Source organism: Mizuhopecten yessoensis, unplaced genomic scaffold (assembly GCF_002113885.1).
Source record: "Mizuhopecten yessoensis strain PY_sf001 unplaced genomic scaffold, ASM211388v2 scaffold8213, whole genome shotgun sequence".
Lineage (NCBI taxonomy): Eukaryota > Metazoa > Mollusca > Bivalvia > Pectinida > Pectinidae > Mizuhopecten > Mizuhopecten yessoensis.
Genome location: NW_018407435.1, coordinates 1,087,128 through 1,114,853, shown reverse-complemented (window position 1 = coordinate 1,114,853; position 27,726 = coordinate 1,087,128). Strand labels below are relative to the sequence as shown.

At 36.8% G+C, this 27,726-nt stretch overlaps 1 protein-coding gene across 1 annotated transcript in view; it reads right to left on the bottom strand.

Annotated features, from left to right (window-relative positions):
• LOC110455373 (amiloride-sensitive sodium channel subunit beta-2-like) overlaps window positions 1-27,277 on the bottom strand; it is a 35,022-nt gene extending 7,745 nt beyond the window's left edge. Inside the window, exons 1-7 of the mRNA XM_021505472.1 lie at window positions 26,945-27,277; window positions 24,398-24,717; window positions 10,604-10,684; window positions 9,838-9,929; window positions 4,094-4,257; window positions 3,461-3,550; window positions 2,517-2,671 (exon numbers count right to left, since the gene is read on the bottom strand). Coding sequence (XP_021361147.1) covers window positions 2,517-2,671; window positions 3,461-3,550; window positions 4,094-4,257; window positions 9,838-9,929; window positions 10,604-10,684; window positions 24,398-24,717; window positions 26,945-27,277 — 1,235 coding nt within the window. The remainder of the gene's footprint in view (window positions 1-2,516; window positions 2,672-3,460; window positions 3,551-4,093; window positions 4,258-9,837; window positions 9,930-10,603; window positions 10,685-24,397; window positions 24,718-26,944) is intronic.
• Window positions 27,278-27,726: the final 449 nt, after the last annotated feature.

Here is a 27,726-nt window from a genome sequence, read left to right as displayed (position 1 = left end):
GAATTTGTTTCTGGAATAAAACATTGTATCAAGATGTTTCTAGATTGGAACATTGTATGAATTTGTTTCTGGAATAAAACATTGTATCAAGTTGTTTCTGGATTGGAACAATGATACATTTGTTCTGGAATTGAACATTGTATCAATATGTCCTGGAATGGAACGTTGTATCAATATGTTCTTGAGTGGAACATTGTTTGCATTTGTTCTGGAATTGAACATTGTATCAATTTGTTCTGGAGTGGAACATTTTATCAATTTGTTTCTTGATTTGAACCTTGTATCAATTTGTTTCTTGAAGGGAAAATTGTATTATGTAGATTTGGAATGGAATATTGTATAAAAAAAATTTGGAATGGAATATAACATCAAATTGTTTCTGGAATGGAAAATTGAATAATTTTGTTTAGGAAAGGAACCTTGCATAGTTTTGTTTTGGAATGAAACGTTTTTGTTTGATTTTTTTGGTTGGATAATAGCAGTATGGTGATGATATCTTTCCATTTTTGTGTACGGGGTCCTTACTTACTCACAGGGACTGCCACATGAACATTCCAGTGATCCTTTTACGTACAACGCTTCCACCTTCAACTGACATCTTCTGTCTGTGTGATAAAACGAAAAGCGCTGGCATTTGATTCGATTGTCTTTCATTTAGCAATATTGACGGAACAGCGATTTAACAATCTGTGTCAGAAGAGTGACTGATTCAAAGCTACTTAAAGTACTAATTTAAGTGGACTATCAAGCGTCACACGATATACACAATTCACATGACATTATTTACATTTTGATAATGATGACATGAACACAACTTCAAAATATACGTTCACAGAACGCATGCAACGCAAACGTAAATATGACGTTTGTGAGTTGAAAAAGCTATGGCGGATAACTGTCTATAACGGAAATAAAATATTCACGAGTAATTTTTTTTTAGAACAATCTTTCAACACTTTCCCATCCGAGGAGCAACTTTTGAATAAACTTTTTGATTATGTGATGTGCTATGCAAAAACATAAAATCGTATGACGAAAAAGTGGTCCTCCTTTTGGAAAAACTGTGACAGATATTTCCTGGTTTAAAACTGGTTGTATTTTCATCGTCGACTATGTCCGATGTAGCCGAACGGGTAACGCAGTTAACTTGTAACCATAACAAGTGAACGGTGCACGTTCGAATCCACGTTCAGATTCAACGTTTAAATTATTTATTTTAGGCATGTGATCCTTTTCCTTAATTAAGTAATAACATATTTTTTTTAAATAAATGGAACATGTTATTTATATATTAATAACATACCTATTGATTAATCTGTCACCAAATCCCTGTGCACGTGTACAGTACAGCTACGCTTTGTAGATAAGATATCATTTTAAATGATATTTGTGAACTGTTTTATCCTCCAATTGACACTAATAATTTTATTTATTGTTTAAAACACAAACAAATGATGCCGAACTACAAAATATTTAGGATTTGTCGTGTCAGATTAAAAAAAGGGCGAAGCAATAAAAAAATGAACTGTTATTATCGCAAATATATTACCGAAAATGCGGTAAAAGTCATCAGAGATGCAAATACCCGAGGACGCGTTATACAGTACACGGTGGCACGTGCGCATTAGCGGATCACAACTTTGGGGAAATCGGCATAGAATCCCGCTATATCTCTTTGACTTTGATGCAGTCTAACGAGCGATTGTCGTTAAAGGATGTCTACTACTGTGTGGACGGTTGGATGTCGACCCAGTTTGGTTCAGACGATTTAACAAAAGGTTCATTGTTTTCTCGCTGCTACCAAATTGTCATGTGACTAGACGTTGCAACACTCCTGCAAGAGACAGCCGAGGCATAATGGATAAACGTACTGATGATAATTGTTGTGAGTTTTCAGTCATCATATGGGATGACAGAAGAACTACGTTTTTGACCAGGCATTGGTGTAATTTACGAATTATTTGCGAAATCGTAAAAAAGAAGAGATCCTGTGCCGTCATAGACTTTCATACTTGAATGCTTTTTTAATGAATATTGCTTAGCGTTGTAGGTATTGCTCCCTCGGAACTTGTATACTACGAAAACGCTTGTTTTATCGCCATCGATGTTCAGGTTATTCTCCTGGGAAATGTGGTAACCTTTCATTTTATGCCGAGTACATAGTAAACTGTTCTAAAGGGACAAAAAGTGTGGTCTGGAAGAGAGAGGATTGCTTAATAGGGTCGGTTTATTAAATATATTTGACTTCATTTATCTGTATACTTTTCGATTTGTACTGAATTAATGAATGAGTAAATGGGTGGGTGATTGTATTCAAACTTAAGAAGAGTGGGTGATGTCACAGAGGTAATTCTCGGATCGAACCCAACCCTCCTTCCGTCTGACATTCCATGAGATTGAAGAAAATGATGTTAGAAAAGTAAACAAATTATGAACCATAAGTTAACGTAATTAAAATAACTTAACATACGATTAGCACAACGAGTGTCATAATATGTAAATTGCTTTAAATCAACTTCATACCAGCAACATTTCCACTTTCACATTCTCGAACTTTATGGGTCTTTGCTTCATCCATCTCATTGTCGTGGTCCACTTCGAATTCCAGCTGAGTGGGCAAACACTTACACATCTTGACCACCCAATGCTGTTTACACAACTTGATACACGCCTACAATGGTAAAATCAAAATGATTAAAACTATGGATAAATCCTTCAGGGTTAATATCATAATGATTAAAACTATTGAGCATTCCTTAAAGGGTAATATTTCAATAATTAAAACTATTGATAATTCCATAAAAGGTAAACTTATAATAATTTAAATTATGTATCATTTCCTCTAAAAGGGTCATCTTACAATAATTAAATCTTGATAATTAATAAACTTGACATTTCCTTAAAAAGTGATCTTACAATCTTTTAAAACTATGAATTTTTCATTAAAGAGTAGTCTTAAAATAATTAAAACTATATATCATTCCTTCAGAGTTAAAATCAAAATGATTAAAACTGTGCATCATACCTGAATAGGTTATATCGCAATAATTGAAATTAGGAATAATTCCTTAAAAGGGTAATCTGACAATAATTAAAACTGTTGATTATTCCTTAGAGCGGTACTAACACAAGTGTGTCAGAGGATTTAGCGTGATTGAAAACTGCCGTAAACTACCCATATTGTTTCAGAATTGAAGAGACAAAAAGAAAATATGAATACCATAGACGGTAATTTTATTGAATAACAGTTACAGTTGTAACGACAGGTTAATGGAAAATACATATTAAACTAAAACATATCATTATTTATAATGAGGGCGAATGTATCATACCAGCGAATTTTAGTACACAACACACAATATTTAGTAATAACACATGAAGGGTGAAATATACATGTATTTTATCGGAAAAAATATTTAACAGGGCGGAAGTTTCCCAGAAGACAATATATCTTACTTACAGGTATTGTATAATGAATACCGAAAGCCTTTTGGAAATCCTCCCCTACTGAGCATTCGCCGTAGGGTTCGCCTAGCCGTTCGACCTTCACCTAAAAGGAAACGATGTCCAACATAATACATTTGCAGAAGTTAGGTCCATATCGATATCCATATCAGTTCTTTTACATACTTCTAGAACAATAAGTCTATTACACAAAGGATATGCTAGGTTATTGTTTGTTTTATTTCAGGAATGAAACAAACAAAACATGGCAGATTACAGCTGTTCATAATCTCCTATATTACCGTTGATATAATAAAGAAAGCAGTGACAATGAAGGTTTGGGATAAAGGTCAACAACAAATTATGTATACTAATGTGCTAGCGATGTTGTCCGTCCAATTGTTTGCGTTGATCTTGTGAGGAGTGGGGGTTGGGCTGGTTGTCACGTCTACAACACTACTGTAATAGCCCATGCTTGCCTCCTATGCTACTTTTACAAATATGCTGTTGATAAATAATATCGGTGACATACAGATAATTCTTTATAATACACCGGCTAAAATGATATGTAAGTAAATATACAATAATATACTGACTGAAAGGTATTACGGATCCGTACTAAAAGTCCAGTAGATTAAGATCACCGTACCATTCTCAAGGCGATGGTGGTCTCGTGTCCCGGACTGAGGACAATGCCCTCCACTGTAGGGAACACTACAGTGCCTGGTTGATGGATCAGAAGCTTCACACCGTATCCAATGACAAAGCTGGTGATGTACTCCAGGATTTCTAGATTCAGGGTCAACCATAGCCCTTGAAGAATAATATCTACATGTAGTAATACAAAGGGCCGGTTTCCAAAACGGCCCCTTCTCTGATTCAAATTTCCTGTTGGTGGTGCATTGCCCATGCCGTTGTGGTCACAAATCTATAAAGTATAAATATTTAGGTCACTTGGTTTGTTTCTTATGGCTCCTCAAAGTTGTACCTTTCAGAAGCTGTCTAAGTGTTGATAAAATGTGCATGTTATGTAAAATATTATTGAAAATCTAATCAAATGATGGTCACCGTAAAGAATACATTCATGGCATGATTGTGACAAAAAATCATGTTTCCATCGCGCCATTTGGCTGTTTTATGGAAGAAACAATCTCAAAAATGCCATTTTCGATGATAACATTTTAGACACAAAAACTGTGTTTTTTAGAGAATACACCCTTTTATGGGCGTTGGATGCAAACCAATTTTTATCCTATTAAACAGTACGTAATATGCTATTGATGAGAGGAAAAATCATCAAAATGTAAGTGGTGGAACATTTTCAAATGTTGGGTTGAATTAGCCTATGGTTGAATTGCCGATTTTCGACTTTCTTTAGATAATTAACAAAAAAACGAGAGTATTTGCTCGGTATGTTGAGAATATGTACACAGATATGAAAAAAAGTGAGAGAAACACTTTTTCATAAAAAAAATCCAAGATGGCTACTTCACAAGTCCCCGTGGTTGAAGACATTGGCTGACAAATAGACAGAACAACAAACAAAACGTGTTCCTTATGATTTTGGTTGGTTTTCGCATTTACGGGAGTGTTCATAGCTACGGGCGATTGTATAATACCTATATTTATAAGTTTGGTTAGTCACATGGTAACGGGGATCTTTCATATCGAGCCCCAAACATACTTTCGACATATGCACTCCGTTGCCGCATGGAAAACTATTTCAAGTTTTGTCGGAATTTCTTTACCTGTGGTTGTAATGGTCGAGGGTTTTCCAGCGTCCTGTAATACCCAAGGTAGTACAAGATACTGGAGATGTGCGCACACATTCCCATCGTTCTCTCTCCAACTGGGCACTGGCAGTAGTAGTCCTTTATTGGGGCCTCAACATCGGGTGAAACGGTGAACCGTATCCAAACGTTATATTTCGTTTGGCTTTTGTGTCGAGAATGTATTTGACATCGGAGAAGGTCTGGGGAGTGCTGGTAAAGCCACACCTCATAGTCTCCGTCATCACTTAAATGTTCGGCGATGTAACCAGGAGCCAGAGATATCTGATACGTTCCACACGTAATGGTTCTCAAGTAATCAAGATCGAGACGGGGAAACAGTACGGAAGATGCATCCATCTTGACAAACTCGGACCTTGCCCGTCTAGATAGATCCGGATCTGTCTTGACTCTCTGAGCTAAACCATTCGGTGTTGTCAAACGGTCCTTCATACGTTCAGCCATTAGCCTATCTTTGGCATCTCTCTCTGGAGATCTCTGGTAGATCGGTCCTCTAATACCATTCAGACAGGCTGTGACGGTTCGAAGCAAAGCCTCGATGACATTGATAAAGCTGTTAGACACCAATTGCGTTCGGAAGAACGTCCAGTGTTTCAGACGACCATGATAGGATTCCACAATCCACCTCGATTTGGTGATAGTTCTGTCAAGATTTGCTTGGACGTCAGAATGTTGACTTTGACCGGGTTTCAGGTATGACGGCATGCTAGCATTGAGGCCAGAGGCTTCGAGAACTGGTAGGACATCTCTAAAACCTCGGTCAACGACAACGTTGTCGTCTGGTTGTAGCCAAGTAACTAGCTTGTCCATGACTTTTTTTGTAATTGTAGCATCATTTTCGCTGCCAGTGAATGGTCCTACTGTGTCCAGAATGTAGCCATCTGGTAAGGCGATGCTCATGAATTTGAGATAGTTTCTCTTCTTCTGGCCACAGTAGGACATTCTCTGGAGCTTGTGGTCGGAGCTTTTCTGGATATAAATATAGGTGCCATCTAATATGGCAGTGGCTTTATCTCCAAAAAATGCTTCTGAAAAGACAGTATTGTGCCCGAGCAACTGTTCTCTTGTCAAGTGATCCGGACCTAGAAATTGTGGGACTATCGATGTGTCTAATGCCTGTACTATGGAGTGGAAAGTTTTGGACACACTTGACTTGGAAATTCCAAAAAGAGAAGAACACTGACTCCAGGAAATGTCGGTTTTCAGTTTTACCCAGAACAGTAATAGAGCATCGTGTGTAGTCTTGGTATATATACCAGATGAAAGATATGGGGAACAGTGCGAGTGGATTTCGAGGAACTGATCTTTGGACCAACCTGTCCAGGCCATGCATGCCGAGTCATCAAGAGAAGAAAAGCTTATTGTAAACGCAGACTGGTTCTGTGAAAGGACGTGCGACACCTCTAGGAGGTCATTAATGATTTCGGACGATTTTGATGGTAACTGAGATTCCAAGGAACCTCTACCATCAAGGACAACCTCTGTAGACGGATCTAAGTCGTTACCAATAAGGTGAATGGAGCAGACGCGGGATGAGGTGGGACACCACAGTTTGTGTGAATAGATCAGGTGATGTCTTGCACGTTTTGGTAAGACTGATGATTTTGTTCCATTTCTTGCAAAGGTAACAAGACAGAGACAGCATTTTTTGTGTGAAGATGATCCATTCAAAAGATCATGAAGGGTCAGCAACGGCAGGATATGGGACGGGGAGTCGTCTTCTTCCTCTATTTCCTGGTTCTGCTCGGGTTCAGGTTCAGGCTGATTTTTGTTCCGAAGATACTTCATGTAGCACTTCTGGCAAATAAGTGCTTGTTCCTTTGCTGACATCAATCCTTGTTGCACCAGCGTATCTAGGAGCCATTTATATTGTGGACTATTTACATTGCGTGCACTTCTGTTCTTATTGCCACTACGTTTCTTGAAGTATACTTGACACCCTTCTCCAACACATTTACCCTCCATCTTGAAACAATAACGATTGGTTTATGAAGCGTCGATAAAGTAACAAAATAGCAAGCCACCGATGATTGCTGTAAACAGCTAATACTTAGTAGTTTGGTACAATTATGCGAAAATGTGTGATAAATAACGAACAACTAATTACACAAAATAACAAGACAATATAATAAATCACATTCAATACCTCCAAGAAGCGCAGAATTGATTGATTACTTAGAACAAAATAAAGTATTTCATATGGATAATCTATCTATTCGATGTGGCGTGGTCGGCAGGCACAAAGAAAGTGAGACAAGTCAGGGTCCCAACCCTGACAGAGCCACAACGCTTTGGAGATGGGACAATAAAACAAGGAAAGTGAGACAAGAATAGCTAGCGTCGAGTCAATGATTCCGTAAACGTATAGACAAAGACAAGAAGATACGGATAAATGTACAAGGCCACACGATCAGAAAATTCAGAAGAGGACAACTTGAGATAGAACAGTATTCATGTATCAGGGTGTCCTCAGTGTAAATCTTTATATCGATACTGTTTATTTAGTCGTTACACATCATAAAACTGTCATGAAAATATCCGCTCTGATATTCAATATAAAAGTTTGTATATAATAAGCTATATAATAGGGTTTCAGACAAGGTTGTTACTCATTTCCCCTTTTCTTTCAATTTACAACCACATTCAGGCGGCGATATGAGAACGTTCCACCACATGGAATTAGCTGATTTTTGGTACACATATGAAACAAGTAAAGCTCTATCCGATTTTCTGATGGAAATTTGCATCCAAAACTATATAACGGGAGAAAATTGCAATTTTATGGCATTTTTCTTCATAATTGTGTCTCTGCAAGTGCATTTTCATCCGAGAATTTTTGTTTTTATGTTTTATGAATAAACACGATGTTTTGGAAATATTTATCAAAAGAAATTTATACTATGTTGCGAATTACAATTTCGAGATAACCTTCTTTTATTTACGAACTTATGTCTTTGATACTGAAATTGACAACTTTATCAAAATACATTTTCACTGAAATTATGAAATCTGGGTGTCGGAAAGGTGTAGTATTATTCTTCGGAAAGGAAAAAAAACAGTAGTTGAGCTAGATAAGAAATTATACGGGGGCAGGCTCCTATGGAGAATTAACATTACTGGAAACAGGCCCTTTTTAACAATGATACACTACCCTGCGATATTCCGTCTTTGCGTATTGCAGAGTTATCTTCTCTTGATAGCAGGTATTGATTGTTACGTCATTTGTTGGTGTGAGAAAATTTCGTCGTTTTCTAAAAAAATGATGACGTTACTCTCACAAACAAATGACGTAACAATCAATACCTGCTCTCAAGAGAAGATAACTCTGCAATACGCAAAGACGGAATACATGTGTGACAACATGTCCGACCACGGACTTAGATAGCAATCTAATTCCTTGGTTCGACGAATGGATAGGTTAAATACTAAGGTTTTAAGTGGTCAGGGATAAGTCGAGCAATGTTCAAGTAATCCGATTTTTTTTTAACAAAGAATTTATAAGAATTCAGAATGTATAAGAACTCAGAATTTATAAGAACTCTGGACCAAGAGAACTATTTTCGGAACAGAAGATATTTGAGTAACGCCAGTTCGAGTAAGTTGGGTCTCCCTGTATATAAATAATGGATATTTTACAATAAGATCATGCACCTAGACCCTCGTAGCAAGTAGAAATACGAAATAACAGATGGTGTACACCTGCATTTCTAGATTCAGAGTCAACCATAGCCCTTGGAGAGTATTTTATATATTTTAATACATATTTACAATGAATCATTTCAAGTTCAGTCACCCACACCCCGTCACCGCAGAAACACAAAGCACTTATTAAAATATCAGTGATTCGATATGCGGTAGGCAAAGCGCATTAATCATTTACTTTACAGCATGGCCAGATTTTCAAGCTCGAAACTATTGTTTTTCAAGGACACAACATTGATACCGTATCTGATGTGAAATGGGAGAATGATGTGCTGTAAGTATCATATATCCTGTCTGTTTTTACTTAGTTTAGTTTTCCCCTTAGATAGAACCAAGCATGTTAAGATTTCCTGTTAGCATTGTGATGTTTCATAGAACAGAACAAGAATATGCTTACTCTATTTAGGCAGAAAGAACTAAGAAACTAGACCTTGAGTTGTGATTTATGTTTTACAACTTTTGTGCTTTAAGTCTCACTATTTCCACACATACACTGGCAAAAACAAAAGTCCGTGTCAATTTAACTACACATTGCACATTTGACTTGAATTAACATGAAAGTAGCCTGAATATATCTTCATGTGAATTTGACCTGAAGTTCAGGTCAATTTTAAGTCATCACATTTTAAGGTAAACATTTCTCCTGTGTACCGTTTACCCAGTGCGGCTGTGCGCATTACCAACTAATTTTGCTAAGGGACTGCTACAAGTAAATAATGCAAAAGGGAATCTTTCACCTATCGTTTTAGGAGACAATGTCACCGTCATAACATCAACGTCAGGTATCTTGTCTTTGGCCTGTTTTATGGTAAAACAACTTTACTATGGTGCGTGTTATGATATGCTTCATATGTTGCTACATCATAAACCTTCCAAAAGATTGAAAACAAAAATTACTTACCATTTAGAGGACCAGGTTTTCTCGAAAAGTAATCCGAGGACTCAAGTGTGAAACAGTTTCCGTATTCCGAACTTTGAAATAGTGTGAAATTACTGAAAAAAACCCAAAATAGAAGCGTTTATCAACACGATCTTTGGATTTTTTTTTGAAACAGCTGAAAAAAGAATATTAGCGTTATCAATATCCAATGTGAATCGCGCTACGCTACGTAACACTAAGAACGGGTATTTTGGCATTTTTGTTCACACATATATGCCGAATAATGATTCCTGATTGAATTGTTTCAGTGTTTTTGTATTAAATGATTCCTTTAGTTAATGCAAATCCTCGTGAATAAAAGCAGAGTCACTTCCTCACGTAAAGAGGCAAAAAGTGTTATTATACCATGATAGTTATACATTAGCAACAGATCTGTATTCTGCTTTGTTTTTTGGCAACGGAAAAAAACAAAAATCAATTCGTCAAAGAAGAATACTTGCGATAACGTTACTGTTATTTATCAAAATACCTCTAAGAATAGCAACATAGTTATGTCTATGACATATTTTCCCTTTAGTTAAACAGTTCAGGCTAATATTATGTTCACAATATTAACGCCACAACGCAAACCTAAGCAGGGATTTATTGTGGATAATTAACTCAAGTGTTCCCAACTCTTTAATACTGTTGATTTATTAACGAAACGATGAGTAAATACTTTGTGAAGCACTTGTAATTTTATGAACATTTCTTCTTGTTCAGAGATTGTCCATTTTTAAACACTTACTTGTAAAAACATTTGCGTGCGTTGTAGCTACAGGACACTAGCATATCCTGTATAGAATGACCCAACTTCTCTCGTTTCTCGCTGTTACAAAACAAGTGATGGTTTAGAAAAAATCAAGAAAAAAGATATAATAAAATGTTGTCACAATTGTTTTAAAAGCCATTTCAAAATGACTTTTTAAAAACATTTTTACTCTATTATTATATTACCTGGGTTTTTCTTATTTGTTTGTACTGTAAATCGAGAAATTTTAGCTGTAGTTCCATTTTCATCTTTTTCGCCCCCAGAGCAGAGCGGGTATTGATTTTACCGGAGAAGGGCGAACGTTTGACCGGTATATAGTACTTTATGTATAGTTAAATTTTAGACCCAAGCTTAAAATTATTTCAGGTTTCTGTACGCCTGTACCCAAGAAATTGTTCTCACATTTTAAGTTAGGGTTTGTGCTCAATGTACATCATTGCGACTGGCTGATATCGCGTGATATAATCAAAATGTGAGAACTAAATAATAAAACCTGAAGGTTAAAAGTACCATTAAGTCAAAACAAATATTATAATGATATTTTAATAGATAATTTCCAAAAGTAATATTCAATATGAATCATATTTTGCGATGCATCTTACAGGATTATAATTGTCCAAAATTTATTTGAGAAAAAAACAAAACAAAACAAAAAACAAAAACTACAGGGGTCGTCCACGAGACGTTGACAACCTATCCGCATCTGACCTTGGAGCGTGACCTGGAAAGGCCTAGGACCTTTTGAATCTGAATAGGGTCTAGTAAGAGGCAACTAACCCACACACGGCGGCCGAACAGAGTCTACCGCCAGTGAAGGAAGACGTAAAACCAGTAAACCAAACCAAACTAAACCCAAGATACATATGTTGGACAGATAACTCTGCTGGTTAGAACGACATTATAAAATTCGGGTTTCAGAATCCTGGTCCTGCCCAACTGAAGTTTTACACCCAGATCACTGGTGTTAACCTTATATGCATTATGTTTATACTACAAAAACTATTTTCACCGATATAGACGTAGTCCGCAGAGGGAGGATACTATTAGTTATCTCTGGGTTAGGAAGGGTCTACGGGCTCATAGACCCCTTTGGTTTTATAGACCCCGGGTCGATACAGACCAAAGGGGTCTATAAGCCCGTAGACCCCCTCCTTATCCAGAGATAATTTATTTGTCACCCTGAAAATCTTTTATTCCTTTTTTTGTTCAAAGTTTTAAGTCACTTTGTGAGTTTGAGTTGTACTTGACTGCTACCAAAACAGCCCTTACCGGCTTTCCAGACACCTTTTCGGCATTATTTCGGACATTACACAACCATCTTTGTAATTAGCACCCTAGTGGCCCCTCATTGCCTGTTTCGTTGAATTTTCTTTGCTCTCAATTTAGTAGGCTATTTCATCCTGTGAATTATTGGCACACATCGAACGCATGTGTGAGTCGGACGCCATCTTTGTTGTTATGAAGAGGTATTCTAGTTTGAGTTATCTCCCCTCGCACGTGCTTTTATAGATCCCGGCAGAGCGGGATCTATAAGACCGTGACAAACAATAGAAGTGGGCGCCCGGATGTTTGTTAATGCCCCCGCTAACGCGAGAAAACACAATGGATCTGATTTGTTTTTGTTTTACTTTCTATTAACAACAGCACTGTATGGTCATTTAAGGAAATGTCAGGTTTTGGTGGTGTTTTGCCTACCTATAATACCGAAAACAAAATCTATTTACAGAATACAGTATGTGCTGTGTCAACATTTCAAACCCTGAAAAACAGACCTTAGGTAGAAATATTCAACGAAAGACTATTGAGCTCTCATTCGTAGACGAAAAAACAAATTCGCGAAATTACGTGAAAACTTCGAGATATAACGCAAAGCTTTCGTAGTTTAATTGATAGTTACTGTTTGTCATTCAAATTATCACTCCGAACAAAAAGTATTGACTGTTTATTGTGAACAGGTAAACACTTTAACACGGAGTTTAACGTGCAAACCTTTTAAAGCAATAGTATATATGTAGACCCAAAGTCTTACAAACAGGAAATGCGTTACTTGTGTATCTCTTCCAAAAATGGACCACGACAATAACGGTAATCGAACACGTTCTAAATACCTAAGTTTGACCCGGGGAGGTCATAGGGGAGTTATTTCGTTCCGGCCAAAATGAAATAATTAATATTTTTGCGTCCAGGTAATATTATTCATACTAAATAATTCACAAAATTTGGATACGGAGAGGTCATAAGGGAAGCATCTGGTCCTGGACAAATTGATCAATTTTGAGATTTAATTATAATGGAATTGAGATACACATGATATCGATCCAAGAGACCTTGTGTTAGCTGACTGGTCACTAGTGTGTTTTCTACGACTGGTCACTTATGAAAGCTATGATAATTACTTTTTATCGACGAAGAATGTCCTCCAGATGTAAAAAAGGATATCAGACTCACTTGTGCGCCAGTCGGGAGGGTTAGCAGTAATACGACCATCACCGCCGACGGTTCTGGATTAAGACAATTTTCGACTTTTGGAACTGCGATGTTATTCTAAATTAATTATACATTTGATTGACTTTACTTCTCATTTACATTAATTGGTTTGGTTTGGTTTGTTTGTGTTTAACGTCCTTTTAATAGCTATGGCCATTTAAGGACGTGCCAGGTTTTGGTGGTGGAGGCAAACTGGAGTGCCCGAGAAAAACCACGAACCTGCGGCACGTACCTTGCGACTGCCAAACGTAACCTTTTAAAGCAATAGTATATATGCAGGCTAGATATACCATTGACAAGGAATATAGGCCTATAGTTGATCAACGTTGACGTTTTCAAGCCTTGTGACCATCTTCAGGCGAAATGCAATTAATGGTGTAAGGGGAGGTTATGATATATTTCTTCTTTTTATTATTTCTAGGTGTAACGACACTGAAATAGTTGCCGCTTAGTTCCTGTTTTAATAGTTACAGAGGACGTCATAAGATGGCGATCTGCATTGTTCGAATCTGACCAGCTCCACCAAGAAATGCTGTGTTATACATCTGTGTGTGTTTTAGACGGTGGGTACATATCTGTCATTTTGACAGCGTGCTAATCTTCTTGTCATTATGCTATCTTAACTCCGATTATACCCACCCATGAAGAGAGGTTTATGTTTTTGTCAACCGACTCGTCACTGACCTTTGTTCGAACACTTCAGCCATCTTGGTTTACATGTCTTTGTACAGGTCATATACATAGACCACTAAACACGTTCTAGTATCCTTCGTATTTAGTCATTCTACTCCAACTACATAATGTCGGCTTCAAGGAGCACCCCGTCAGGCCCAGCTAAAAGGAAGTCTCCGGACTCAGTGTCCCCCGGACTTACTGACCACCCAACCCATAGGAGGCGGAATTCATTCTCGGGGGTACCTTCCTCTCTGGAGGAGGGCCAGCCACTCCAGCTTGATGTAGGCAAAGGCAAGATTATAGACCTTACCAGCTTGATGCATTCCACCCTTTCCAGTCCTTCATTTGTATCCAGTATAGCACCTGCATGGGCTGAGGCGTGCATACCCCACCTCCGTGAAACTTTCCAGACTATTGTTCGCGATACTATGGCAGACATGATTATACCGCTACAGCAGACGATACATGACCAGGCCACTTCAATCAATGAACTTAAGTCATCAAACGATTCCTTGTCATCCAAGTGCTCAACTCTTGAGAATCAGGTTGGATCCCTAGTATCCCAAGTCGAGGAGCTTGAGCAGTACGGTAGGAGGAACACCCTCAGGTTTCATAACATCCAGTTATCTAGAGAGCAACAACGTTTCACTGACCCAGTCATTATTGACATCTGTAAATCTCAGCTAAATGTTGACCTACGCCCTGAAGATATCTATAGGTCTCATGTAATTGGGAAGCCCACTAGCGAAGGGAAACATCAAATTATATGCCGGTTTAGCAGCTGGAACCTTAAAAACTCTGTGTTTAAAAATAAAAAACGCTTAAAAAATAACCCGTCTAAACTCTTCATTACCGAAGACCTGACCAAAGCTAGGCAAGCAATAGTAAAGGATCTTGGACGAGCCAAATGGACCAAGTCCATTGATTCTTATTGGACCAGTGATGGGAGAATTTTCTTCAAACGATCGAGAGACTCGGACAAAATCCTAATCAAAAACATTCACCATCTGCATTCCATCATTCCAACTCTTCACAATGACTCCTCTGCATGATCAGTATTGAAGTACTCTCAGTACTTTGATTTAGTGTATCGCGTCCTGCAACCAGCATCAGCAACATCTTCACCAGCACTGTCTATATCTTCTGCAACTTTCTCCGCTCGAATAACCTCACTGTTGACTGTAAATGTCACGTACGTTCATGGTGTGTGTACTTTTATCACTTTACGTGATGATCCAGAATCCTTTTTATATATAACGATTCATATAGATAGTTAATCCTAAAGAGATATTCATATCCATGTATCGAAATGGTAACTTGCCATTATATTTGGACATCAATATGGTTGTATTGCATACAGAATGATGTTATTTATTGTTTGATATTTAAAAAGAATTTAAAAAAGTGTCATTCGTTTGATATATAAGGCAAGTATCATAAGTTTCATATATTGATTGATATCCAAAACAAAGATCATTTATTGTTTTATAACCAAAATAAGTATCATATAATGTTTGATACCCAAAATAAGTATCATTTCTGGCTTGATAATAAAAACGAATATAATTTATTATTGGATATATCAAAACAAGGATCATTTGTTTGATATCAGAACTAATAGTATGTTTGGTTGATATCTAAAACTGATATAATTTATTGTTTGATATCTAAAAGTAATATAATTTATTGTTTAATACCCAAAACAAGTACCAGTTATTGTTTTGATTTCTGAAATAAGTATTATTTATTGGATCGATATCTAAAACAAGTATTATTTATTGCTTGATAACCAAACAAGTATCATTTATTGTTTGATATCCAAAACAAGTATTACTCATTGTTTGATATCCAAAACAAGTATTATTCATTGTTTGCTATCCAAAACAAGTATTACTCATTGTTCGATATCTAAAACAGGTATTATTCATTGTTTGATATCTAAGCAAATATTATTCATTGTTTGATATCCAAAAATGAAGTATCATTTATTGTTTGCTATCCAAAACAAGTAATATTCATTGTATTATCTATTGTTTGCTATCCAAAACAAGTATTATTCATTGTTTGATATCCAAAACAAGTATTATTCATTGTTTGATATCCAAAACAAGTATTATTTATTGCTTGATATCCAAAATAAGTATCATTTATTGTTTGATATCCAAAAAAGTAATATGTGCTGTTTTGAATCTTCAAATAATTATCATGTGTTGATTGACAAGAACCACAATTACAGATATCCTGTGATGATTGATATCTCAAATCAAGTATCCTATGATGGTTGATATCACAGAAGACAACTATATTGTTTTCACTGTTATCACTAAAACAGGTAGTCTGTCTTGATTGATATCCGTATGATTCACGTGTCTCCCCAAAATATGCCTTCGTGATTACCCATGCCTTCTTTCGTTTTACCTATGATATGGTCTATGTGTAACCCTACGTAGTCTGATTATGTCTACCTTGTCAATATAAGCTATTTAAAGTGTCTACCTATAGTACCCTACCCTGTGTTGTTTGTGTACCAATTGTACACATTTGTATAATCTGTTTGTCCCAAGCTGACTTGTATATAATTAATGACTATGCTATTCATATAGTTATACCATGCTGAAAATGTAAATAGTTTTCCCATTTTTCTATACATTGTCATTATATACAAAATAATCATAATCTGTCGGTCTATCTATCTAACAATCATTTTAACTCTTACTCTTCTTTATAGCAGCAGAAACATCCTTCGGTTCTCCACCTATGATTTCTTTTATTTACCTTTCCTGTTTACTATTCCCCCTTCTCTTCCCACTTCCCTCTTGTTTACTTCTGTGTGACCTTCACCTCGAGCCCGTTTGTACTGTTGGACAGGTGTATACGCACGTGCGTATGTTCTTTGCCGATAGCCACCCAACCATGACCGTTCTTGATAATGGGTAACGATATAGTAGCACACAGGGTGGCGGTCGGCAATTTCTACATGCGTACACACTGTAACCACTCGAGCTCATCTTCAATATTTAAAATTAATTTAAATTTCGTATTTGATGAATTTATAAATCTATTTGAAATCCTTCTTCTTACATTTAAGACCACACAATACAGTATTCTCTTTTATGTTATACATAGCTATTTCAGTAACACTAATTTCATCCTTATCCTCCATCTTTTATTATTGATTTGCATGGACATACATGAAAACCCTGGGCCTGATGTATCTTCCGATGAATTAACAATTTTCCATTTAAATATACGTAGTTTACGAAATAAGCTAACTCACCTTGAAAATATTGCAGACGAATTTCACGTAGTATGTATCACGGAATCCCACTTAGACAACAGTATATCTGACGAAGAAATAGCACTTCCAGGTTTTAATAATAATCCTTTCCGGAAAGACCGTGAATACTCACAGGGTGGGGGTGTCGTTGTTTATATTTCGCCTTTAATTTCTGCCCAGCGGCGTTTGGATTTAGAATTTCCATCAGGTGAGGCCATCTGGGTCGAAATTATTTTTAATAACTCCTCGTATCTTCTATGTACAGTATATAGACCAAATGACTGTGTAAATCCATTTTGGGAACAATTTGAAAACTCCATTGAAAATGCACTTGATGAAAACCCACATGTCATTATAGTTGGTGACATAAACGTTGACCTACTGGTTGAGACTCGTCATAAACTGAACGACATTATCCGCACGTATCTGTTTTCTAATGTAATAAACCAACCAACTCGGGTAGGCCAAACACGTGCTTCGCTCCTTGACCCCGTGCTCGTGAGCGATACATGCGTTGTTGGTTTTTCCGATGTTATTGAAATTGACAGGGACATTTCGGACCATGACGCTACTCTCGTTGAAATTAAACTAAACATTTTTCTTACTAACAAATTTAAACGCATGATTTGGTGTTATAAAAATGCTGACTATCCTAAATTTAATAACCTGTTACAAAACACCGATTGGCAATACGTATTTAGAAATGCTTACACATGCGACGATATGTGTTCGATTTTTACAGATAAGTATTTGGAATATGCTCATCTTTGTATTCCAACTAAGGTTATTACTGTTAGACCAAATGATAAACCGTGGTTTACTACTGAACTACGTCGTGAAATTAGAATTAGAAATAGATTGCATAAAAAATTAAAAAGAGTTTTTTCTATAGAGAATTTAGCTAAATTTAAAAAACATAGAAATCATGTCAACAATCTCAAACGTAGAACAAGAGAACTTTTTTATGCTGATATTAATGGACTTTTAGATAACTATGCAAAAACTAATCAAAAGAATTTTTGGAAACTGGTTCGGAGATTAACTAAAAGTGCAGATGTATCTTACATTATACCTCCTCTAAAAGACCCTATTACTAATTCTACTGCAGTAGATGATGAACGAAAAGCTAATATTTTAAATGACTATTTTGTGTCTATCTCTACTATAGACGACTCAGGTGTACCTTTACCACAAGTTGATATGAGAACCCAAAGTCGCATAGATAATATATTTTTTACACAAGCTGATATTGTTGACATCCTTAAGTCTCTTAAATTAGGTAAAGCTGTTGGATATGATAAAATTAGTCACCAAATGCTTAAAAACACAGCTCTTTATGTTTCATTTCCGCTATTTCTTATATTCAGAAAGTCTCTTGATCAAGGAATTTATCCCAATTCCTGGAAAAAAGCTTTAGTCATGCCCATTTTTAAGAAAGGCGATAAACAATGCCCCAGTAATTATAGACCAATAGCTTTATTAAGCACTGTAGGGAAAGTTTTTGAAAAAGTTATTACAAAATTTCTGCATAATTANGATATCTTACTATAGGATACTTAAATATTTGATACTTTCCGGTTAAAGATGTAAATTCTCTTGACATAACGTAACCGGCTACATTGCTCTAGTTCTGAATGGTCAAAAAAGTATTGAATCGGCAGTGTAGTCTCGTTCAATCAGACGCTTGCGCAGACAACAAGAGTCTGGTTGAACGAGACTATCACGCAGAGTTACGGTCCTTGCACTCCCTACGACAACTCTGGGTAGAGATTGCAGTTGTATATATTTAGAAAACGGAATATTAACAAAACAACTTGCTGGTTGTCAACAAAAAGGGAGTTTATCACAGAGACGCAAAATGATAGGATAAAAAAACATACAAGTATTTTCATAAGAATTTTTTAATTGATATTTTGCACGAAAAAAAGAAAATAGAAGAAAAAAATTGAATCCATATCCTCGGGTTACCAGTTTCCGCGCACTTAAGAAGCATCCGCGATTTCGTACTCATATCGGCAGAAAAATGTTGAAATTACGGATGACTGTCATAAACATGTATACAATCTACTAATAGAAACAAAAAACTAGCAACATAAAACTGTATTTAAAAAAAATCAGAACAAACAATTTTTAACAAATTTCTCCCGTCGGAAGTAGCCGTCATATGTTTCCGTTTGTCTATTTTGATTAAGTGTTCAAAGAAAGATAACTCGATTACACTAAAAAGAACTTCTCTACAGTGACCTGCAGGAACCAAAGCTGCGTTTGGAATACAAAAAATATCTTTGATCGTCAAATTAATTATCAAAGTAAGTTTTTTTAAATTTCACATTTTTAATTGATTTTTCAAAATGTCAAATTGAACCAATTCATGTATTTTTTTAAAATTATTTATTATATTTATTTAGTTTTAATATAGAATCTGTTATTATTTTTTTCTGCAGTCTTATATCGGTTTTGGTTGATGGTAAGTTATTTCTCATTTTGTTCTGTTTAAAATTGGTGAAAATTGGAAGTTTATTGCATTACAAGGTTTACGTTTCATTAAAAACACTGTTTATCGATATAAGAATGTCCTTGGCTCTTCGGAAGTGGAAAAAAATCGGCGAGGAGATGTGGCCTCATTTGCATACGACATTTTCGTACGTTTGTCAGACTACAAAAAAGACCGGTTCATGAATGAAATATATCATTGTTTTATTCAGGTATGGGCTCATTTTGATCAAGATAAAAAGTGCATTAAGCAAAACTGCATATTTATGCGTGTTTTTTTTAATCGGTGATTATTTCTTATGTTTTCCGGACGAACTTCCGGTAATTTTTGTGTCAGTTTACAGACGATGGCCAAACGTCTAAAATATCCTTGTGGTGTGTCCAGCAGGTCACGTAGTTACGAGTTATAGCTTGATAAAATGGCTGCGCGTAAATACATAACGCTCGGAAACTGGTGACTAGACGATACTGTAACATTTTCATTTTTGATTACTATCTCACAGCTATTTCTTATTCATAAAAGAAAATCTGCTGTTTTACAAATCTGCACGATTTAAAAAAAAATCTATACAGTTTTATATGCTGAACTGATTCAATTTCTAATTGAGGAAACAATGCATTTTCTCTATGGCTAAAACTATACATAAAGCAGAGACATATAAAGCCAAAATTATAGTCAGTAAGTTGCTGAAACAAATGTATTCATCCACAATATATATATGATATATAGATCTATTGACTCTCTGGGCTGCAATGATGGGTATTGAAAAATGACACAAATTGTGATATCGCATATTATTCTTATTTTTGATAGAAAATTCATATAAATCCAGTTTTTATAGCATTGAACAAATTAATTTTTACACATAAAAAGCACAAAAAATGTAAAATACTATGCATAAATTCTCTCTGGATACAATATTTATAAATCATTGAAGTTAAGTTTGAAGCATTTCAAAGGGCTTATTCGTAAAGATATATACATATATATATATATATATGTATATTTTTTCGTGGATATCAGATAACTATGCTATTATACATGATTAACAATATCCATCCTAAAATATTTTATTTCAATGTCTTTGTAGAATATGCTGCACTTGATTTTTGCAATGGATTCAAGGGGTGCAAATTTACATACTTATATAGAGTCTAATGAACCTTTCGCAATCTCACATTTATGTCATGTCATCATACGTCTAGGCGGAAAACTTCAAGATATCAAACATATTGTCAGCCAAAAAGAAATCAAGAAAGGAAACTTAACTGGAATATACACTGTATAGCTATACATGTAGGTCTGAATTAGTAATTTAACACATCACTCAATGCTTGAAAGAGTACAGTACCGATATTCCGATACATTTACAGTACAACCTGGCTCCGCCCTCACTAACGGCCGTGCCGTAAAACATATAACAAACATGTCATTTTTGTTTAGTGTTTTTTTAAGCTGCTCTTGTCGAGAGCCAAGCGGCTTATTGGTTCTGTTCAGAGAACAAAATGACGGACCCACTTCCGTTCCCGGTGCGTGCGCATAATTCAGTCTTGCATGCTTCCGCTACATAGTTTCGTTATCGTAAATAGAAGGTAGAATCTCTGACACTCATTTGTGGGTTACATAACGTCTTCTGATACTCGTCTCCAAATAATAATCCAGGCTTTAGATAATTGCTGAAAACAAAATGTTTATCTCCGGTGCATTCTACGAGAGTTGTGGTGGTGAAATTCGTGCACTGGGGTTGAGCGTTTTAGCAACTCGGATTTGTTTTCGTGACGGGACTGTCAAGCATTGACGCTGTCTGTACGGGCTAGCTTTTTGTATTTTGTAAGTACAAGGAAGAAGTAAATTTTATATACTTATAAACCGTATGAGTGATGAAGTATAAACTCTATCTTGATGTTTCAAACGGGAACGTAATATAACATATCGTGCTTAGGTTGATAACGCTAATAAACCATCGTTGCTACCACGGACGTGGCTCCGAGACGAGACGATATGTGAACTGTGTATGCTTATCAAACATTTCTGTAACGCAGCATGCTATTTCTGTTTTATTTATTTATGAAAATGTAACAATTTAAGAACATGACACAACTCCCGCTGCTGTTTGACAAGAATTCGCGCTGTGCCAAATACTATCCAATCCGGTGTAAGGGAAATGACTCTTACGTCGCATTTAGAAATATAATTTAAATTATATTCCAAGAACATTTGTGAAATTTTGTGATTAATTGTATATTCAATTACAGTAAATAAAGTCACTACATATATTAATATTATTATTAATATGAATAAAAAATAAATAAAAATTAAAGGAGTACAATATCTCTTTTCTCCATGCATATTTTCCCGCTACTGTTAATTATCCTTCATTTCATCAGCACAAAATGCACCTATTCTTTATTACCCATTCACCGATTGCCATTCTGCACGTAAATGCTCAAGTCACATCATCGGAGGATGCTAATTAATGAACATTACAACAATGCGTCACAAAAGAGGGCGAACAAAGAGGAGAGGGAGAAATGTTTTTTAGGCATCATTTAAGAGGTGCTTAATTTTGGAAATTCCAAAGGCAACATCATCACATGATCTGATTTTCAATTAGCGGAATACAGAACACATGTCTGAGGTATTAATATAGTAGATATTGATGCTCAACGTGTTACTGAAGCAATAACATTTAAAGTGGTGAGCGGCTTTAATGTCACACTGACATAATTCTAGTTTGATAATGGGATTGTTTATTTTGTGGAACAGATATACGTACTCTTGCCTCAAGTATGCCGATGTGTTTTAAGTGGATACGTCGTAGATATATATCTCTGATGAACGTGTTTGTTGCTTTTGGACGCAAAGTCCCTCAAACAGGAAATTCGCTACTTGTGTATCTCTTCCAAAAATGGACCACGACAATAACGGTAATCGAACACGTTCTAAATACTGAAGTTTGACCCGGGGAGGTCACAGGGGAGTTATTTCGTTCGAGCCAAAATGAAATAATTAATGTTTGTGCGTCTATGTTATCTGATTCATACTAAATAATTCACGAAATCTGGATACGGAGAGGTCATAATGGAAGTATCTGGTCCTGGTCAAATTGATTAATTTTGAGATAATTTAGACTTCGAACCCGCAACCGAATGCTGGAGGGCTAGTTATCTTATAGACGATCAGACGCTAGCCCGCGTCCCAGTGGTGGAGGGCTAGCTATAGTGATATTGGACGGCCAGATACTTAACCAATCAGCAGTCGCGACTTTAGACACAATTGTGTGACGTTAGCAACAGTAGTTGTGGGCGGAGAAAACAAGGCTTATGCAAATTTCAGTCTATTACTTTAACTTAACTGATTGGACTTTAATAGGTTTAAACATATTATTTTTAGTTAGATCAGATCAATAATAAGAGAGAAAAAAAAGAAAAAAAAAGGTTTTATTAAATAGTGATCAAATATCAAATATTTCAAATTATTATCTATTTATTTCAAAATGCTTTTAAAATGAACAACATGTTATGTTCCAGTAATGAACCAATATACAAACATTCTTAGGTATTTTGCTTACCTATAATACCGAAAACAAAATCTATTTACAGAATACAATATGTGCTGTGTAAACATTTCAAACCCTTAAAAACAGACCTCAGGTAGAAATATTCAACGAAAGACTATTGAGCTCTCATTTGTTGACGAAAAAACAAATTCGCGAAATTACGTGAAAACTTCGAAATATAACGCAAAGCTTTCGTAGTTTAATTGATAGCTACTGTTTGTCATTCAAATTATCACTCCGAACAAAAAATATTGACTGTTTATTGTGAACAGGTTAACACTTTAACACGGAGTTGAAAGTGCAAACCTTTTAAAGCAATAGTATATATGTAGACCAAAAGTCCCATAAACAGGAAATGAGCTACACAGGGGAGTTATTTCGTTCCGGCCAATATTAAATAATTAATATTTGTGCCTCCAGGTTATCTGATTCATACTAAATAATTCACAAAATCTGGATACGGAGAGGTCATAATGGAAGTATCTGGTCCTGGTTAAATTGATCAATTTTGAGATTTAATGATAATGGAATTGAGATACACATGTTATCCATCCAAGAGACCTTGTGTTAGCTGACTGGTCACTAGTGTGTTTTCTACGACTGGTCACTTATGAAAGCTATGATAATTACTTCTTATTTACGAAGAATGTTTTCCAGATGTAAAAACAAAAAAAAAGGATATCAGATTCACTTGTGCGCCAGTCAGGAGGGTTAGCCGACGGTTCTGGATTAAGACAATTTCGACTTTTGGAACTGCGATGTTATTCTAAATTAATGATACCTTTGATTGACTTTACTTCTCATTTACATTAATTGGTTTGGTTTGGTTTGTTTGTGTTTAACGTCCTTTTAATAGCTATGGTCATTTAGGGACGTGCCAGGTTTTGGTGGTGAAAGAAAACCGGAGTTCTCGGAGAAAAAACACCGACCTTCCGCAAGTACCTGGCAACTGCCCCACACAGGTCTTGTGGTAGTGGTAACAGAATGTCAAACGCCTTAACCACTTGGCCACCACCCCCATTTACTTTGAAGTAATGCATAAAGTAGCTTAAAATAAATATGAATGATATTTAAAGGGCAGCAAATAGTCAACAAAATTGAAAAGACTCATACAATGAACCTTCATAATGACATTGATAACTTACATCCAGACGAAATGATCAAGTGAGGGGAAAAACCCTATGGGGCATTCCTCGAACAAATCAAAAACCCATAAAAAATTTAATATTGACTTCTGTAGCTAACCAGAGAGCACACATAATATACTCCGGACATTACCTGGATTCATTCATGAAAGCGTGTTTGAAGGCTTCTATTCGACCTATCCACTTTTCTCTGGGAGACTCGTTGTTATCATAGGACAGCAGTTCTTTGATGAGCTGATTGTCTAGTTCTGAAGATGGGTCCGTATTATAATCATCATAATAGTTATCATAGTTGTAGTCGTATGTATATGAATCAAAATTCCAATAGCTATCTTCGTCAGAATCATCGTAGCGGCTACCAGTATAGTTTTTATTTAGATCATCACCGTAATCTGTCGTATTAAATAAGGGATCGTCTTCCGTCCATTCAGTATTAGACGAGTTTCTTTTGACCTTTTTAAAACAGAAGACAAATATAGATAATTAATCACAAAAATACTTATTTAAAACAAATTCAGTAAGTCGATGTAAAATAAACAGCCAAATAAATACCGTAATATTATCTGCACGTTATGGCTAGTACCAACCAAGTCTGGTCTCAGTACCTACCAAGTATGGTCTCAGCACCTACCAGGTCTCGTCCCAGTACCTACCAAGTCTGGTCTCAGTACCTACCAAGTCTGGCCTCAGCACCTACCAGGTCTCGTCCCAGTACCTACCAAGTCTGGTCTCAGCACCTACCAAGTCTGGTCTCAGTACCTACACAGTACCTACAATCTACCATGTACCTACAATGTACCAATTCTGGTCTCAGTACCTACCATGTCTGGTCTCAGTACCTACAATGTACCAAGTCTGGTCTCAGTACCTACAATCTACCATGTCTGGTCTCAGTACCTACCAAGTCTGGTCTCAGTACCTACCAAGTCTGGCTTCAGTACCTACAATGTACCAAGTCTGGTCTCAGTACCTACCAAGTCTAGACTCATTACCTACAATGTACCAATTCTGGTCTCAGTACCAACCAAGTCTGGTCTCAGGACCTACAATGTACCAAGACTGGTCTCAGTACCTATCAAGTCTGGTCTCAGCACCTACCAAGTCTGGACTCAGTACCTACAATCTACCAAGTCTGGTCGCAGTACCTACAATGTCCGATGTCAGGTCTTAGTACTTACCAAGTCTGGTCTAAGCACCTACCAAGTCTGGGCTCAGTACCTACCAAGACTGGTCTCAGTACCTCCCAAGTCTGGTCCCAGGACCTACCAAGTATGGTCTCAGTACCTAAAAAGTCCCATGTCTGGTCTAAGTACCTACCAAGTCCGATCTCAGTACCTACAATATGCCAAGTCTGGTCTCACTACCTACCAAGTCTGGTTTCAGTACCTATCAACTCTGGTCTCAGTACCTGCCAAGTCTGGTCTCAGTACGTACCAAGTCTGGTCTCAGTACCTACAATGTACCAAGCCTGGTCTCAGTACCTACCAAGTCTGGTCCCAGTACCTACCAAGTCTGGTCTCAGTACCTACCAAGTCTGGCCTCAGTACCTACCAAGTCTGGTCCCAGTACCTACCAAGTCTGGTCCCAGTACCTACCAAGTCTGGTCTCAGTACCTACAATATACCAAGTCTGGTCTCAGTACCTACAATGTACCAAGTCTGGTCTAAGTACCTACCAAGTCTGGTCTCAGTACCTACCAAGTCTGGTCTTAGTACCTACCAAGTCTGGTCTCAGTACCTACAATGTACCAAGTCTGGACTAAGTACCTACCAAGTCTGGCCTAAGTACCTACAAAGTCTGGTCTTAGTACCTACCAAGTCTGATCTCAGTACCTACAATATACCAAGTCTGGTCTCAGTACCTACAATATACCAAGTCTGCTCTCAGTACCTACAATGTACCAAGTCTGGTCTCATTACCTACAATGTTCCAAGTCTGGTCTCACTACCTACAATGTACCAAGTCTGGTCTCAGTACCTACAATGTACCAATTCTGGTCTCAGTACCTACCATGTCTGGTCTCAGTACCTACAATGTACCAAGTCTGGTCTCAGTACCTACTAAGTCTGGTCTCAGTACCTACCAAGTCTAGTCTCAGTACCTACAATATACCAAGTCTGGTCTCAGTACCTACAATGTACCATGTCTGGTCTCAGTACCTACCATGTACCAAGTCTGGTCTCAGTACCTACAATGTACCAAGTCTGGTCTCAGTACCTACCAAGTCTGGGCTCAGTACCTACCAAGTCTGGTCTCAGTACCTACCAAGTCTGGCCTCAGTACCTACAATGTACGAAGTCTGGTCTCAGTACCTACAATGTACCAAGTCTGGTCCCAGTACCTACAATGTACCAAGTCTGGTCTCAGTACCTACCAAGTCTGGTCTCAGTACCTACAATATACCAAGTCTGATCTCAGTTCCTACCAAGTCTGGTCTCAGTACCTACAATGTACCAAGTCTGGTCTCAGTACTTACAATATACCAAGTCTGGTCTCAGTACCTACAATGTACCAAGTCTGGTCCCAGTACCTACAATATACCAAGTCTGGTCTCAGTACCTACCAAGTATGGTCTCAGCACCTACAATGTACCAAGTCTGGTCTCAGTACCTACCAAGTCTTGTCTCAGTACCTACCAAGTCTGGTCTCAATACCTACCAAGTCTGGTCCCAGTACCTACCAAATCTGGTCTCAGTATGGCCATCACTGCCTCACTTGTTTGGTTTATATAGGACCGTTTGATCGGATTCATATTGCAAAATGAGACAGCTGGAAACTGCAGTGGATTGTGCTTTAATGTCACAGCCGTTTTGATAGGCCATGAGTAATAGCTCTCGAACAGATTAGCGAGTTGAAAGATTAGATATCCAGTTGTTGCTATAAAGACCACGGTCCAAAAAATCTTCATGTAAGCTTGTTTGGCACCAAAGATCTTCGGAAGGCCGTGAAGTGTGCTGTTCTCCGCCATTTCACGAAGCAAAAGTCGAAATCGTGGTTTGTCTTTTGTTTCCATTTCGCCCCAGTAAACAAACTCAATGAAGATTACCCGAGGCGATTAAATCGTATACTGTACAGGTAAATAACATGTTCGATAAACTACAGATGGCATCTCGATAGGCGTTAACCGTTGTTGACAAAAGACGATTGTCATTTATGTTAAAGAGAAATCTAATATCGGCAAAAAAACATCATTATTGACGCGATGGCGTTTTGAAATGTCATGCTTGCCGATGATAGACATTTTTCAGCTATGTTGTGTTTAATGATAGACAAAAAATGATAAGAGAAACATGTTCTTACATCAAACGCAACTGTTATTCTTCTTTCTCGTGTTAATTATTATTTTTAAATATACAGGATTTCAAAAGTCATTTTGTACCTAAAGTAAAAAGCTGTTTGGCAAGCTACCCACAAATCACGAACTTCATAACATTGTGCATAACCTGAAATAAATTAAAAAAA